The sequence below is a fragment of the Macadamia integrifolia genome, chromosome 2, assembly GCF_013358625.1.
Source record: "Macadamia integrifolia cultivar HAES 741 chromosome 2, SCU_Mint_v3, whole genome shotgun sequence".
Classification (NCBI taxonomy): Eukaryota; Viridiplantae; Streptophyta; class Magnoliopsida; order Proteales; family Proteaceae; genus Macadamia; species Macadamia integrifolia.
Genome location: NC_056558.1, coordinates 34,928,946 through 34,944,987, shown reverse-complemented (window position 1 = coordinate 34,944,987; position 16,042 = coordinate 34,928,946). Strand labels below are relative to the sequence as shown.

General features: G+C 38.8%; 2 protein-coding genes across 3 annotated transcripts in view; one reads left to right on the top strand and one right to left on the bottom strand.

The window, feature by feature from the left end:
• The window catches only part of LOC122072062 (protein NONRESPONDING TO OXYLIPINS 2, mitochondrial), a 12,540-nt gene extending 1,857 nt beyond the window's left edge, over nt 1-10,683 (top strand). Inside the window, exon 3 of one of the 2 annotated variants that reach the window (XM_042636603.1) lies at nt 10,571-10,683. In XM_042636603.1, coding sequence (XP_042492537.1) covers nt 10,571-10,578 — 8 coding nt within the window. In that variant the 3' untranslated portion in view covers nt 10,579-10,683. Of the gene's footprint in view, nt 1-10,108; nt 10,440-10,570 lie in introns of those variants that run through there. The other variant, XM_042636602.1, reaches the window with a different exon arrangement.
• Nucleotides 10,684-12,697: 2,014 nt separating this feature from the next.
• LOC122056929 (GATA transcription factor 9-like) lies at nt 12,698-14,257 on the bottom strand. The gene is made up of 2 exons (XM_042618896.1): nt 13,823-14,257; nt 12,698-13,729 (listed from the first exon to the last, which is right to left on the bottom strand). Exons 1-2 carry the CDS (start codon nt 14,126-14,128, stop codon nt 13,010-13,012), a joined length of 1,026 nt encoding a protein of 341 aa, XP_042474830.1. The 5' UTR covers nt 14,129-14,257; the 3' UTR covers nt 12,698-13,009.
• Nucleotides 14,258-16,042: the final 1,785 nt, after the last annotated feature.

Sequence of the window (16,042 nt, the reverse complement as noted above, 5' to 3'; positions counted from 1 at the left end):
AAAAAAAAGAAAAAAAAAAAGGAAAAAGGCCACAGTGTGAAGAAGGAAAAGGGAAAGATGAATAGTAGTGGATGGGGTGTTAGCTAATGAGTGTTAGTTCGTGCCTGAATCAGTCAACCCAGGATGGGTTAGATCCGACCTGGCCCAGTTTTTTGGTTCTTTCTTGAACTTGTGATAAATAAAATAATAACATTAATAATAAAGGGGCTAATTAATGGTCTGGTTCGTATTAAATCAGGATTGATGGTTTGAGTCAGATTTTGAAGGGTCATGCTCGGATTTTGAGATACCTATTTGCAGCTTTTACATCAAATGATTTGTCAGTTTTTACATTACATTTTATTGAATCTGAACTGAACCTGGTTTGACTTGAAAACCTGATCCGTGCGGCCCAATTTTTCCCCAGTGAATGTTGTGGGTCTATCATAGTAATTTTAATTAAACCCAGTAAATGGATAGACCATAAACTATTTATGTAAGTGAAATCAGAAATTGTTGGTTTTTGGTTTACTTATAATAGTTGCCATTGGTTTTGAGTGATCAGGCCCTCTTTTGGTTTGGACCAGGTTTGAACCAATTTGATTCTAATGTAAACTGATTTTGGCTCTTGTAAGTGGTAGTTTTATTATATCATCTAGGAGGACAGATTTTTATACTCCTATTATGTTTTGTTGGACAGAATTTTGTCCTACTGTGGGTGATAGATAAATCTAATATTGTTCATATATTGATTTGTTTGTATGACATAAACTTGTTGTTTTTGTATTTTTCTTGAACCAACCCAGGTTATTTTTACATGTTCTTCAATGTTATATAGTTTGTAACATTTGGTATCATGATAAGACACTAAGGCCCTCTATGGTATCATTTTTCTTTTTGATTTTTGTTCATAAGAACGGTTTTGGTTGCATTTGGTATCATTTATGGAGCTTGTTTCTATTTTAAAAAAATTGATAAAACACAAAAACCAAAAAGAGATCAAGAGTCATTTATGTGTTTTGGCCAAAATTGATTTTTAGTTATTTTTGCGCTGGACTTTAATTAGCACGTGCTTAAAGTCCCAATGTGGAGGGGTAAAGTAGTCATTTTCTTTGTAATTAGAAATCCAAGCCCCTTGCCCCCTCTTCTTCCGTCCAAAGTGGAGAAAGAGTTATAAGAAAGATGCGTAGAGGGAATATCTCTTAACTCATTTTTTCAAAAAACCATTTTTCATATAGGGATACAAAACTATTTCTCACATAAAACCATTTTTATCAAGTGGTTACCAAACCATTTTTATGTTTTGATAAAAATGGTTTTCATTAATGATTTTTGTTAAATAAGTAAAAATAAAAAAGAAAAATGATACCAAAGAGGGCCTAAGTTTATTTATGATAAAGACAATTTTGATGGAAATGCATTGAAAGAAAATGGATCTATTTATTTAAATGATTCAAATAAACATTGTAAGTATGTGTTCCCATACATATATTTCAGTTTATACATGTTTCTACATTGGTTTATTATTTCTATGTGATTGGGAAGCTATTTATGACTGAAATAGGTAGAAAATTCATGGCATTTAGTGCTTGTATGCCATATTTGGATAAATATGTAGGAATTAAATTGGATGTCAGCTTCTGCACATGCTTAGCTACATAGTATATTTGTGGGAAACCTTGAAAGGGTTAGATGGAATTTACCAAAGTGGCACATCTTATTCTTCTGTGGTTTTCCCCAACGCAGCAAACTTGGTAACATTTTTTCAAAGTGATGTCACCTAAGTTAAGGGATTCTTATAAGGAAAGGACAATAACCTAGAGGATTCCTAGCCCGAAGGTGACGGAATCGTAGTTGCCATGGCGCCTAGGTGACCTAAGGTGTTGGGGAGGGTTAAAAAGAAAAAAAAATAAGGTGAGCCCATCTAGGTGACTAAGGTGCCCAAGATGCTTGGACACCAAAGCAACGCCTTGACAATTATGAATGGGATCTCGAAATTTTTTTTCATAGTAAATGTGGATTTACAAGAGGACCATTGCATTCTTAGCCCAAAGGATAGGAATGTGGTTGCCGTTGTGACTCTTGCATAGTTTATTTTGCTAGATGTACATGTTATAGGCAGATTTCCGAAAGATCGGTATTTTTTTCATAATTTATAAGAGATACTTACCACCGTTTATAGGCAGTGTGATGCAGAATCGAGGCTGAACTGAGTTGACCCTTCGGGCAATCTCAACCTAGATGAACCGGGTCCGATTGGATTTTTGGATTCATTAGGATCTTTAGGATTTTATTTTATTTGGGGATTATTTGCAATTTTTTAATTTGTATAATTGATAGTCAATTAGGGAGTTACCAATTTGAGTCTTATTCTGTTTCTAATTTTATTAGTGAGAACTTAGGAAGCAAATTAGAAGTTGCTAATTTAGTCTTAGATTTTTATTAGGCAAGTTTAATTTCTAGTTATTATATAAAGGCATGTAACCCAAGTATTAGATAGATTTTGAATGATGAATTGATTTGAAGGTTTCAGTGCCGGGTATGGTGCAAGTCATGTGATCCCTTTCTCCCCTATTCTTCTCTTCTCCCTGCAACTCTGAGTTTCTCTCAGGGATTTCTTCCCTTATCTCTGCGGGTTTTCCATCAATTGGTATCAGAGCCGAAGGATCCAATTCCTTCCCCATCTTTCTTCTCCCCTTCCCCATCTTTGTTTCGGTTACCGAGACCTGCTAAAACCCAATCCTAATCTTTTATTCCCAAACAGGAGAACCCCGACCGCCTCCTCTTTCCTTTTTAGCCAGTAGCAATTGAAAAAAAAAAAAGAAGAAGAAGAGCAGAATTAGAAGATAATAGAAAATATGAATTGAGTAAAGTGTTTGAGAGCCTGCGGGCGTGTGTGTGATTCTTCGCCGCCCTTTCTTAGTGCGATTTCTCCCTCTCCCCTGCAACTCTGAGACCCCTCTCAAGGATTTCTTCCCTACCCCTACTGGCCCTCCATCAATTGATTGTCACACAGTTTATATGCAATGTTTGCCACAGTTTATTTGCTGTACTTCGCCAAAGTGATAGGCAGTTTGCTAAAGTATAAGTTAATATCATAGTTACGGACCTACATGGGATGACAATAATTTTATTTCGAGTTATGTTACTATTTCTATGTTAATATTTTGAAAGGGTTCGTGTTGATAAATTTATTTATATTTGTAATAATAAAAAGTTATATGCTGTATGTTGAAGCGTATCTTCTGCTATTGTTCAATATGATTGGATTTTTTGGCTGAATCACAGTAATAACAGTTAATGTAATGAGATTCTACGGCCATGCTAATTTAAAAGACATCTTTATGAATAATGTAGCCCAAGTGGAAGATTGTAAAAATATGGGCTTAATTAATTATTTAGGTTGATTAATTGGTGAGTGTCAAGTTATATGATCCGATTTTGGTCCACTCTCTAGTTTAGGGACATGCTGGCCCAACCCACTGTGGTGTTCAGGGTTTTGGAGTCATGACAGTATTATAAATGCCAAGTTTTGGGTTCCTGCAACCTTCATTCTTTCTTCTCCACTTTACCATAAAAGAGAGATAACTCAAGGAGGTCTGAGATATTGTAGAAGATCTTCAACAAGTAAGAAGGGGACCATAAAAAACTACATCAAGTTCGTCTCCAATATACTTGATGCGAGGTACACATTGATCTCCTTTAAGATTTTATTTGATATCATGTTCTTGTTTTCTTTGTGAGTTCCAACTAGGATTTGTCATAGAGCTCTAGAAAGTTGTACAGCCCAAACCATTGAGAAAGCAATAATATTCCACAAAGTCTTCCCTTTAGTAGAGAATCTACAGACTGGTCATTCAAAGCTACAAATTTAACTCCGTGCCCATCCCCCACTCTAACCATAGTTATCAATCTGTCACCTATTGGTAAGTGATAACTATGGTTGAAAATGAATGGAAGAAAAGGATGCAGCAATACCAATCGGAGCAGTATACTCGTGATGGATGCGTTGAATTTCTCGTATCCCCATTTACTGTGTAGCAACTGATAGATCCAGTAATTTCCAAAATCCTCAATAATAAAATACACCACCAACTACATAACAAATTCCCAACCTGATGGCAAAGGCAAACCCATCCTGATTTCTATAAATTCAACAGTGGGATAAGAGACTAGTTGTAGAGGACCAACGACAAGTATGCACATCCACATGACATCTTTGTAGCATCTCTTCTTGCCTGATTTCGGTTTGGCAGCAAAGGAGATGTGTCAGAGAGAGCTTTAAAAAGGTGAGAGTAGAGAGCATTGCAGGCGGTGGGAATGTGGGGAAGAAAGAGAGGGTGAGAGATGGTTTTGATTCCGATGGAGAGTGGATGGCCCAGATTTGTTCTGGGTCTCTTGACTAAGAACAACATTATTGTTATCTGCATCTTGGGTTTCCAAAGGCCGGGATTGCTCGGGAGATGGATCATCTCTCGCCAAAATTGGTGTTGGAGAAGAAGGGGAGTCCGTAATGACTTGGAGCTGGTTTTACTGAGAAGGCTTGGATCGAACAGAGATTTGTGGTAGCTTTAGTTGGGTTTCTGTTAAGGAGAAGAATATGGAGATGGGAGGTTCGATGGTTGCTAGGTTCAGCTATAGGGAAAAGAAGAGGGTTTCAGCCACAGCATTGTGTCTTTGTTTGTTTGCTTCGGAAATGGTTTGGTCCATAATCTGGACTGTGCGCCTGTTAGGGGTGGAACATGACCTGGTTTTGTGCCTTCATTTTGGTCTGAGCCCATAGGTTTTGTTTGGGTTAAGCCATGTGTGGTGAGCCTGAGTCTATATTTGAGCTGGGAGCTTACAAAACGACAATAAGGGTCTAGGGATGTAGTTTGGGATGTAGGTTAGCTTGGGTGTGGCTGGCCCCTCAAACTGGCCTGTAGCATTTGGCGTGTATTTGGGATCTTGGGTTGATAAAAGGAGCCCAATTAAAATTGGTTTTCTTTTTTAATCCAAATTCAATAAAAATCCTTTGAGTTTTATAATAAATCACCAATAGGGTTTTGTTGGCCCGTCATCCAGACTATGGTATGTGTTAGTTTTTTCTTAGGTTTAAATCTATTTAACTAGCTTTAACATTAGACCTTTTCATTCCCATAATGTTTAATCTCCTTGCCATGTGATAGATGGATTACATATAACCTGTTTTGTATGTCTAGTTGTCCTAATTAATCCTTTACACCATGAAAATACATGTTAGGATCGTTAATGGTTATTTTGTGTGACATTATTCCTCTCATCACCCATGTTACAGATCCATCTACATTAATGTACCATAACAGACGGTTAGTACCTTGTTTAGGGTTTCTGTATTAGATTCTTATTACATGTTTGTAAGTAACTAATCTAGCTTTTGTTAATTAGAATCATTCACTTAGTAGTCCTCTGAGGCCTTTTATAACATTTTCCCCATTACTTAGGCTAGTTTAAAGTAAGCATACTTAGATTAATTTAGGCATCATAACATATCTACTTAAATCTTAGCTTTAGTTTAATCCTCCTAAACTAGATTAATTAGGTTATTAAAATGCACTCATTTAATGTAACTAGTTCATTTGATTCCTTTTTAAATTAATGAAGTCTTAATTAATTTAAAAGCCTTTTACCAACTGTTGGCTGGAACTCGCTCTTCCATGCAAGGATTAAAGTATCGGTATCGGTCACTGTATCGATTGGCCAAAATTAAGATACGTATCGGAGGGTATCGTATCGTATCGGAGATACACTAAGATAGGCTAAAGATACACACATAAATGGATAGGAAACATTTTTTTAAACACTTTTGCATAAAGAATTTGTTAAAAAAAACTATTGATAACATGTATTATGCATAAACACTAAATTGAGGGTATCGTACTAAGAATTCAAGGTCTGTAGTTGTCCCATAAATGTAAAATCCTTGTTCCCAACCTTGATTTCCACTTTAGTTAGAGAGAAATATGGCTGACAGCAATTTTGGAACAAAAACCCTTCAAAAAATCGTTTTTTTTTTTCTGAAAAATTACCCATATTGGCCATTTTATGATCGTAGCGCCGATACGTATCGATACTCACCGATACGTACTGATATATATATATCGATACTCATCGATACGTGCTGATATATTCCGATACGTATCGATCGATACATACCGATACGTACCAATACATACCGAAACGTACATTTTACCTCAATTTTATATTTTTCATAGAGTCGTATCGAGGCATGTCGTATCGTATCGATGTGTATTAGTGGTGTATTGATGCATATCGGTTTGTATTGTAGGATATATATCGATACGAAATGATTTAAAAAATTCAATGTATCGTATCGATGTGTATCGTATCGATCGACTAAATTTAAGATACGTATCGGAGGGTATCGTATCGGTATCGGAGATACTTAAAACCATCCTTCCATGTGATATTCAACGTTGATGATTGAACTTGACTACTCTTTACATGTGGTGCCTCCTTCCTATGTCACATTGGAAATCAATATAGCAGCAGTTAAAAAGCCATTTTTCATGTGTGGAAACTCTTGTTTTATCAGGATCTTTCCATTTCCTGATGAAAATTTGATGGCAAGTTTGCATCGGTCTAGATTTTATTGCATGTTTGACTAGGAGATAGGATTATTTCCATCAAACTGGCGGTGAAGAAAGAGGTTGTTAATGTTATCCACGGTTATGCACCCTAAATAGGTTGGATGGAAGTATCAAGAGGTAATTTTAGGACCACATGGATGATTTAATCAGGATGAATCGGTTATTATTGGAGGTGACCTGAATGGACATGTTGGGAGAAATGGTAGATGATATGAAGGTGTCAATGGTGGCTACGGGATGGGGGAGAGGAACGAGGAGGGGACCTCTATCTTGGACTTTGCCTTAACTTATGATCTTCCCATTGTGAACACCTTCTTTGCAAAAAGAGAGGAGCACTTAGTTACTTACAAAAGCAGGAATCATGCAAGTCAAATTGATTTCTTCCTACCAAGAGGGGCCGACAGAAGATTTTGTAAGGACTGTAAGGTTATTCCTGGGGAGAGTCTTACCACCCACATAGACTGTTAAAACTGGATATATGTCTCAGTGCACAAAAGTATGGAAGGAGGGAACCTTTGTACCATAATATAAGGTGGTGGAGATTAAAAGGTGAGACCTTAAATACATTTGAAAGAAGGAAAGTGGGACATTGAGGGAGACACCAATGAGATGTGGACCGAGATGATGATCTATATTAAAAGGGTTGCCAATGAAGTGTTAGGGGAAGCGAAGGGTAGTCGCCAGGGCCCCAGAGAGACATGGTGGTGGGATGAGGAGGTCCAAGCAGCAATGCGTCAAAATCAACACATGTTTTGAGGTGATTCAAGGAGCCAAAACGCGAGATCAACTTTGTGTTAGCGAAGTTTTAAGCATATAGATTTGAGACCTGAATGGAAGCCTATCTCGTCAGCGACCGGCGCGGAAGCTCTAATGTAATAGGGGTGTGAAGCCCCGGGATGAGCAGCAGTTAGCCATGCTCGAATCAAGCTCCTCCCTCCGTTGGAGGTCCAAAATCATTGGGTTATCAAACTGTTGGTCCGTGTCCTTTGTTTGAGAAGACGCACCCTCATCCACTGGGGCCAGGTAAGATAAAGAGAGTTTGTTATAAGACATGGCAAAGAACTAAAGATGCTGAAGATAAGAATAGATATTATGATGCCCGAAACGAAGCGAGGAAGATTGTAGGAAGAAGAAATATGAGGATCTTTATACTAACCTAAGCACAAAAGAAGGGGAAAAGGCTATATCTAAGATAGCTAAGATGAGAGAAAGGAAGAGTAACGATTTCGAACAGGTGAGATGTATCAAAGATGATGATGGAAGAGTGTTGGTAAGGGATGAGGACATTGTGAAGTGATGGGATGAGTATATTTGTGCCCTACTAAATGGAGAATAGTGCGAGTAGAATTGATCCAGAAGATGGCTTTGCTCAACAAGAGCCCACACGGCATAGATATGTATGAAAGGTTAGTGTGGCAGAAGTCAAAGAAGCCTTGAGAAAGATGAAAATGGGCAAGGATGCTAGGTCCAGATGAGATCCCAATAGAAGTGTGGAAAACGTTGGGAATATTTGGCATTACGGAGTTGACCAAGTTGTTTAACAAGATTATGAACATAAGGAAGATGCTAGATGATTGGATGAGAAGCATATAAATGATATTCAAAGCTACAATAACTATAGAAGCATAAAACTGATGAGTCATACTATGAAACTGTGGGGAGAAAGTTATTGAAGCTTGCCTAAGAAAAGAAATTAAGATTTTGGAAAACCAATTTGGATTTATGCCAGGTAGATCTGCAACAAAAGCTATCTACCTATTGAGGATGATCATAGAAAGTTATAGAGCCCACAAAAAGGATCTCCACGTGATCTTTATTGACATAGAAAAAGCATACGATAGAGTTCCTAGAGATTTAATTCGGCATGTCCTGGAAAAGAGAGAGGTGTCGAGTATATATGTGGATATCATTAAAGACATGTATGAAGGTGTGGTGACTAGAGTGAGATTTGTGGAATGTCAAGGCAAGGAATTCCCAATTACGATTGGATTACATCAAGGATCGGCTCTAAACCCCTATTTGTTTGCGCTTATCATATATGAATTTACCAAGAGCATTTTAGATGAGATCCCTTGGTGTATGATCTTTGCAGATGACATTGTTTTAGGGGATGAGACTAATGCAAGGATTAACACAAAGATGGAGCTTTGGAGATCAAAATTGGAAACAAGAGGTTTTAAGATTAGTAGATCAAAGACGGCGTATGTCAAGTGCAATTTTAGCCACTCTATGATGGATAATGATATGGTGAAAATTGAGGAGACAGATATTCCTCAAAGTGACTTTTAAATATCTGGGGTCTACCATATATAAAGAAGGTGACAGAGATGATGATTCTCACAGAAAATTAAAGTGGGATGGATGAAGTGGAGAGGTGCATCCAGAATCCTATGTGATTGGCGTATCCCTCTAAAGCTCCGGGCAAAATTCTATGGGACTGTTGTCCGTTCGACTATGATGTATGGGGCGGAATGTTGGGTAGTCAATGAGAGTCATATTGAGAAACTATGTGCAGTTGCGATGAGGATGTTAAGATGAATGTGCGGTAAAAATAGCGAGGATAAAGTAAGGAATGAGAATATTAGAGCTGTTTTGGGAATGGCCCCGATCAACGACAAGCTTCATGAAAGTTTTGAGGTGGTGTGGTAATGTCCAAAGGAGATCTGAGGATGCCCTAGTAAGGAGTGTCAGATCCAGATTGAAGGAGCCAAAAGAGCTTAGGGGTAGGCCTAAAATGACCATAGATGAAGTAGTGGGGAATGACACACATAGCCTTAGTCTTGATCCCACTATGACCTTGGATAGAACCTTTTGGAGAGCAAGGATCCATGTAGCCGACCCCATCTAGCTGGAATTTTCCTAATTTCTGGGCTGTACCTCTTTCCTCTTAGTCTCATATTTCCTTTCTCATCTTCCCATCTCTTCCCTCCACTCTTTTTTGGAATTATTCAGTTTTGTTTTATATGGATCCATGTAGCCGACCCCATTAAGTTGGGATTAGGCTAAGTTGTTGTTTGTTGGTCTACCTTTTTTTTTTGGGGGGGGTGGGGGGTGGGGGGTGAGGACCAGTTGGTCTTTTACATGGGGGTTCAGTTTTTGGGTTTGTCCTAGAAGGAGAGCTGTGTGCTTTGAGAGTCAAACACAAGATAGTATCAAGAGATTGCTCCAGTGGCTTTTTTCTATGCCCATGTGCTTTGTGCAGGTGGAGTAGGTCAAGCACATACTTATTCCCTTGCACTTGCTATCAGTGTCCATAATTAATTCATTATCAGTTTTCTGGTCAAAGAATTCAATGTTATACCAATCCTGGTCAACTTGAGTGGGGAAGATGCTTTTTTAGTTCATGACTTCATATTATATGTAAATATCCTCTAGCCTGTAATTGGTAGTATTGCTTAACTTTTCCACAAATTGACATAATTCTAAGAGTGGTGTTTATATTGTAATTGCAAGTCCATGTTGATCCTGATATTTTTCTCTCATCCCATTTTGTCTTCAAGAATTAGGTATCAGCATGCCTCGATAAAGAGATTGAAGTTACAGATTGGTCCAAGGTAGAGGGAGGATTGGGAGAAACACATGGAATCTTTGTCTGATTAACAACTTCTAGTAGAGAGAATATTTTGCAGCATATGGAGTTTTGGATTTTTATGGAATACTTCTCTCTTGCCATTGATGACTCTCCCGTCGGATTCATATTTTTCTTTTTTCCTTTTTTTAATGGAATTGGTTGGTTTTTCTCTGTTAAAGAGTAAATATGCAAGATATTTCAATTGGATGAATAAATTCTCAATGGAAGTATATCATAAAATGATTTTTTCCACTTTCTTATATTATTCTTGCAGACACATCAGCCCATGTTTACTTATAGTGGTTGTCTTTGTTCTTGATGAGTTAGAACACCATGGATATCTCAATACATACATAGATGCATGAATTTATATATATATATATATGTGCAGATATTTGAATGTTTATGGATGTAACCTAATCATGTCAACAGAAACTGTATTCAATTGGCCTTGAAGCTTAATTTATCTCAGGCAACGTGGGAAGCACGTGACAATGTGGGATCGCTGTTGGAGAGGGGGTGGGGAGAAGGTGATGAAAATTATATCCTCTCAATCCTGAAGGAAGGTGAGTCCATGCCCATCTGGGTTAAATAATAATGTAATGAATCTGTGCATGTGGGACTCTTTGAAGTCACGTATGGTGTGGATTCTTTGTGTCTCTAGTCCTGTACCGCTTAGGACCTTTTCCATGGTAGTTGCCCAACTGGGTGTACAGGGTGGGCTCTGTAGTCCTTCCCCTTCCCACTGGAAAAGAGCCACTGTGCTTGTCCTCTAAGAAACCTTCCGAAGTACCATTGGACCGGATAAAGCGGCTGTGCTACTCGTCGATTTCTGGGAATATTCCATGTCCGACCGTTGGACCAGGTGACCGGGCCATTCGGATCACTATTGATGTGGACCAAGTGGGATTGGGAGCCATTGAATACTTGTCAGTCTAAAAAGCCAAAACCAAAGCTGATGGCTATTGGTCTGGTCGGTTTCAGTTTTTTTATATTGGTTTTCTCTTAAATGTTTTCAGTGGGGGCCAGCCTGGAAACATAGGAAAAGGGGGTGGGAGAATGACGACACTGCCCCTTATGAAATCCAAAATGACTCCCTAGTTGATGCTAATGTTGCTGTATTAATATACTCTCCGGATTGAAATGAGGTATTATCATATGGTCAAGTAAGAAGGAAGCGAGTTGGACTCAAATCAATGTATTAATATGAAATAAGATAGGACAACCACAGCAGCTTTAACTTCAAACCAAGTAGCCAAGTAAACATCAGGTTGGGCAGAGATAGCAACCCATGGGGCCGGGCTAGCCAGTCATTAATAAAGCCTCAAAGGTTGTTCAGACTTTGCTTATTTAGCACAGATTCTCCATGATACCATAATGGGGCTATATGCAAAAGGAAAAGTTGGTTAAAAGTAGCACCCAAGTCACATTCACTAAAGCTTTGTGTGGGTGCAAGCAAGTGTGGTGTGAGCTTGGAGCATGGTTTCAAGAATAGGGAGTACCGCGATTTGATCCTTATTCATGTCTAAAAATCCTTGCATCTTTTCGATCTAAGGGCCATTCTAGGGTTTTTGGGATTGATTTTGGCTACCCTCAATCCATATCGAAAATGGCAGGAGATCGATTCTATTCAGGATTTCGCCTTTTAAAACCATGGGTTGGAGAGATGAGATAATCCATCCTTTACCCAAAACATGGAAGGAAAGGATGGATAGCAAACAAAGAGTTGAGATCCTCTGGACGTACATTCACCTATTCATTTGTACATATATTTTGGGTAGTAACACCTGTCCCATTTACAGCCATTTAAAGAGTGCAGAAGGGTATTTATGAAACAAAAGGGAGAGCTGTTGCACATGAAAGCGTTTTCTAGGATTATTATCCTAAACATGCACGTGAGGTGCATGCATGCATGTGCTCGTTTGATACACAGTCACATACATTCAGACATGCATACAAAGTTAATATCTTCATCATGCATGTGACCCATAATGGGGCATGTGACCACCGCATTACTACCTCTATAAAGTAGCGTTGTAGCAAAGTGGAAATAATATCAGTAATTAAAGCCACGTGTTAATTGAGAGAACAGATCCCCTACGGTTTACCAATGTCTAGGATCGCGCGGCCGGTAATTTGGATAAATATTTTGAGAAATAAATAAATACCAAAAATTATGATTCCGTGGATCTGGTTCCATAGAACTACGGTTACACCTAAACCGTTCATCTCACACATTCTCATCCTCTTCTCTCTCTCTTTCTCGCGCTCCTAAAACTGGGAAGTCCGTGCAAAAGATATCAACGTATACCGGATTTCAATAAAGCGCCACTCTCTATGTGTAACGGAAAACGATGCATTTCAACCATTCCCAGTTGTTTCTTCCCTGAAATCCACGTTAATTCTTTTGTTAATCCCCATGATTTTTGGCTTTTTCTTTCTTTTTTTAAAGGATAAAGTCAAGCTTTTTAATCCCAAAGTGAAATGGGATTCATCAGAATAATAAATTTCGACCCAGTTTAATAATATCATAATACTCTGATTTGATGCTTAATGGATAAAAAATTTTTGAAGAACAGTTCCCTAGATTACGAAAAATTGCTTGCACAATTTGCCGAATTGGGCTGAAAGAACTGATGATCAGAGAAAGAAAAAAAGCTGACAACATAGAACTGAAGAGACTGAATCTATGCTGCCATTGATCCATCTTCTCTGCTCTGAGTTGTTGTTCTTCTATGCCAAAGGAGAACCTACGATAGTTTAGAAAAATTTAGGGGGAAAAATGAGACCTGGGAATTTCAGTTTCACCTACTAATTCTCAAAATTCTGATCAGATTAGCTGCCTGAAATCGGGACCTGGGTGGTGATGGATCAAGTAGTCATCGCTGCTCGACATGTCAAAGACTGTGTTGGGATGCAGGAACTGTTGCTGTTGATGTTGCTCCTGCAACTCTTTCTGACGTCGAAGCTCTATCACCTTTCGGTGGGAGTTAGAGTGTTTGGTGAGCACAAACGTCGGGCTCGCAGCAGGTCGGTACTCCGGCACTAGCCTGCCGGATTTGTACCGAACACCACAAGCATTACAGAGCGTCTTCGGCCCCATTGGCCCTGTTCGCCACTGAGGCGTCTTGTCTGTTGCGCAATGCAGGCACTTTCGCCCCTCCCAGTTGTTGCTACCCCCTGCATTGTCTAAGCTCTCTTTCTTCTTCATCGTCCCTTTCGGTGTTTTCTTGCCTGAGCTCGATACCACGTCCGATTCCGAAGACGACGATGTTGGGGATAACACGAGCAAGCGTGAGGACCAGTTGATTGGAGCAGCGCGTGAGCGCTTACTTCTCGCTTTCCCCGGAACCGACAGCTCTGGCCGAAATATCTGGTTGTTATCGTTGTGGTTCATGTTGCTTTCAGGTTGGTGGAATTCGTTTGTTTCGGATGCCTCGTTTGTTCGAGCCTTCATCCCCGATATCAGTTGCAGCTTCTGCAAATCCTCGCTCGAGAACGACTCCTCGACGAAATTCGATAGCCATTCCAGCTCTGCTAAATCGTCGTACTGTAAATTCGAATTAAATTAACAAAAAAATTAGCCATTTCGTTTTCAATTGAAGAAAAAAGAAGCAAATTTGGTAATCGTATTTGGAATTACCGGAACACAGAGGTCACCAGAGAAATGAGCGTCGGTAAAGTTACGGCAACCGAGGTTACCAGAGAAATGTAGGTCGCCACCGCCGGAGAACGAAGAATTGCAACTATCGACGGCGGTGACAGTAGAAGAATCGGTGGAATTGCCCGTTCCAGAGACGAAGGTGCCATCGTTGAGGATAGCGTCTTCGTTTGAGAAGTCGAGGAGGTCGTCAATGAAGAAATGGTCACCAGATTTGGGTATTTCTGTTGTGAATTGGGAATTCCCTGTACGACAGTAGCCGGTGTGGAACAATTCTGGTGCTTCCATTGGTGTTTGTTGAAGCTCAACCACGACTTTGTCTTGGGTGAGAGAAGTTATGGAGAGAAGTAGAGAGAGAAAGAGGAGAAAGAGTAGGGTTTATTTGTGTTTTGAAGGTGACAGCCGGACAGCTAAAAGTGGGGATTTTGACGAGTAAAAACAATCAACTATAACAGTGTTTTAATATAAACAATAAACAAATTTAAAAAAAATTAATTGAAAGTGCATCTTTGATTTAGCTTTCCCAAAATACCCCTTACTTCCTACAGAATCACATTGCTGACCCTCTTCTCTCCAAATGCCCTACTATAATGACCATCCTACCCTCAATAGTTAACAAGGTTCTAAGTATCGGTATATTTTTTTTTTTATATTCTCAATCTCAATTCGTGGTTGATGCTGTATCGGTGGAGTGGTGTAGGCCAGAGATAAAAATGTCAAAACAAAAAAATATATATTTTAAAGGAAAATCAGGGTATATCAAACAATCCCATACCGATTTGTGTTGATACCATAGCGGTTTTTGGGATGATGAATGCCGGAGATACTGTATATTAAAACCAAGATCGCTAAGGATTAGGGGTGTCAATTGTTTGGTCTGAACAAGTTTTGATCAATTTTATCGGTTTTTATGTGAGAATGAGTGAAATCAAAGCATGAATTATTAAGAATGCATCGACTCAATTTACTGGATAAATATGTTTAAGACTATAAAAAAATGTGTTTATTTATGAACATTGGGTTACTATTGGTCTCTATGGATTTTAATCATGTTTTAGAGTTCGATTCGATGCTTTATCTATTTTATAAGATTTTTAATTTAAAACATGATCTAATAAGCTCATATCAGTTTCGGTCGACTCGGGTTAGGTTGTAAGTTTTAACCCCTAATGACCATGGATTTAGGGGATAATATTGGTATCGATATTAGCATATCGATGTCTTCCGATGTCGATTAGGATCAGATTGGATCAATGGGTATCGATCGGTTTTACTCCTCTTTTTTCTAAAAGTATTACCTTTTTATTATTTTTCCCTTCAAACACTACGGATAATTTACTATTTTTCCCTTCAAACACTACGGATAATCGATCTAAATTGATTAGAAATTGGGGATCGATCTTAACTGATACCAATCTGATATGGCCGATATAGGCGATACGAGACCGATAATTGTAACCATGCCCATGATTGAGACAAGGATAGAAAAGTAATTGAGGAAGTGAGCGTTCAATTCAACTCCTTACTCCTTAGGAACCGATCTAGCTGGTTTGTCGCTACGACTCGTGCATTAGCGTCCAGGTTTACAGCCGGATACCTCTGCTTTATTTTTCCTCGGGAGTTGCGTTTCTTTTTTATCCTTCTGAATTTTCCTTTTTTTTTTTTAATTAATAATTTATTAATTTTTCTAAGCCTTATTTTATCCATTATTAAATTGATAAGCCACGTTTAAGCACGACGGTTACAGCTATCACTACGGCGTCTCCGTTCCGCCACGTGGGTGTTGTCTGTAGACCTGCCGGTTAACTTTTTTTCACTTTTAACCTCCACTTTTGCCACGTAGGAGTGAGATAGAGAGCAGTTCAACCTTTGGATGTCGGATTGGATCCTTCCCACATGGTTAATGTGGGTCCCGCCTCCGATGAACTACCGTTAGATGTCGGCTTGGTTTACACCTGGCTTATGTGGGTCCCCCGCGTCCGAGGGAGAACTCTAATCCCCAGGTCAATCATCGACGTTGGAGAACGAGATAAGGTAAAGCATATCTTTACTATTTATATTTCGGTCTTCGTTGATTTTTTTCTTTTTTTTACTTTTTTGCCCCTTTAACAGCTTGAATTAAAAGGAAAGAGTAAGACTGAAAAAGAAAGGGTCCGTGGTCGTTGCGTGGCGTGGAGGGTTTATTTTTTCAGAAATTATTCT

Bases quoted from the DNA above. Each gene is read 5' to 3' on its own strand.
- LOC122056929 (XM_042618896.1), bottom strand. From the start codon at position 14,128: ATGGAAGCACCAGAATTGTTCCACACCGGCTACTGTCGTACAGGGAAT. The intron at 13,730-13,822 runs GTAATTCCAAAT...TCGAATTTACAG, and splicing joins CTGGTGACCTCTGTGTTCCG to TACGACGATTTAGCAGAGCT.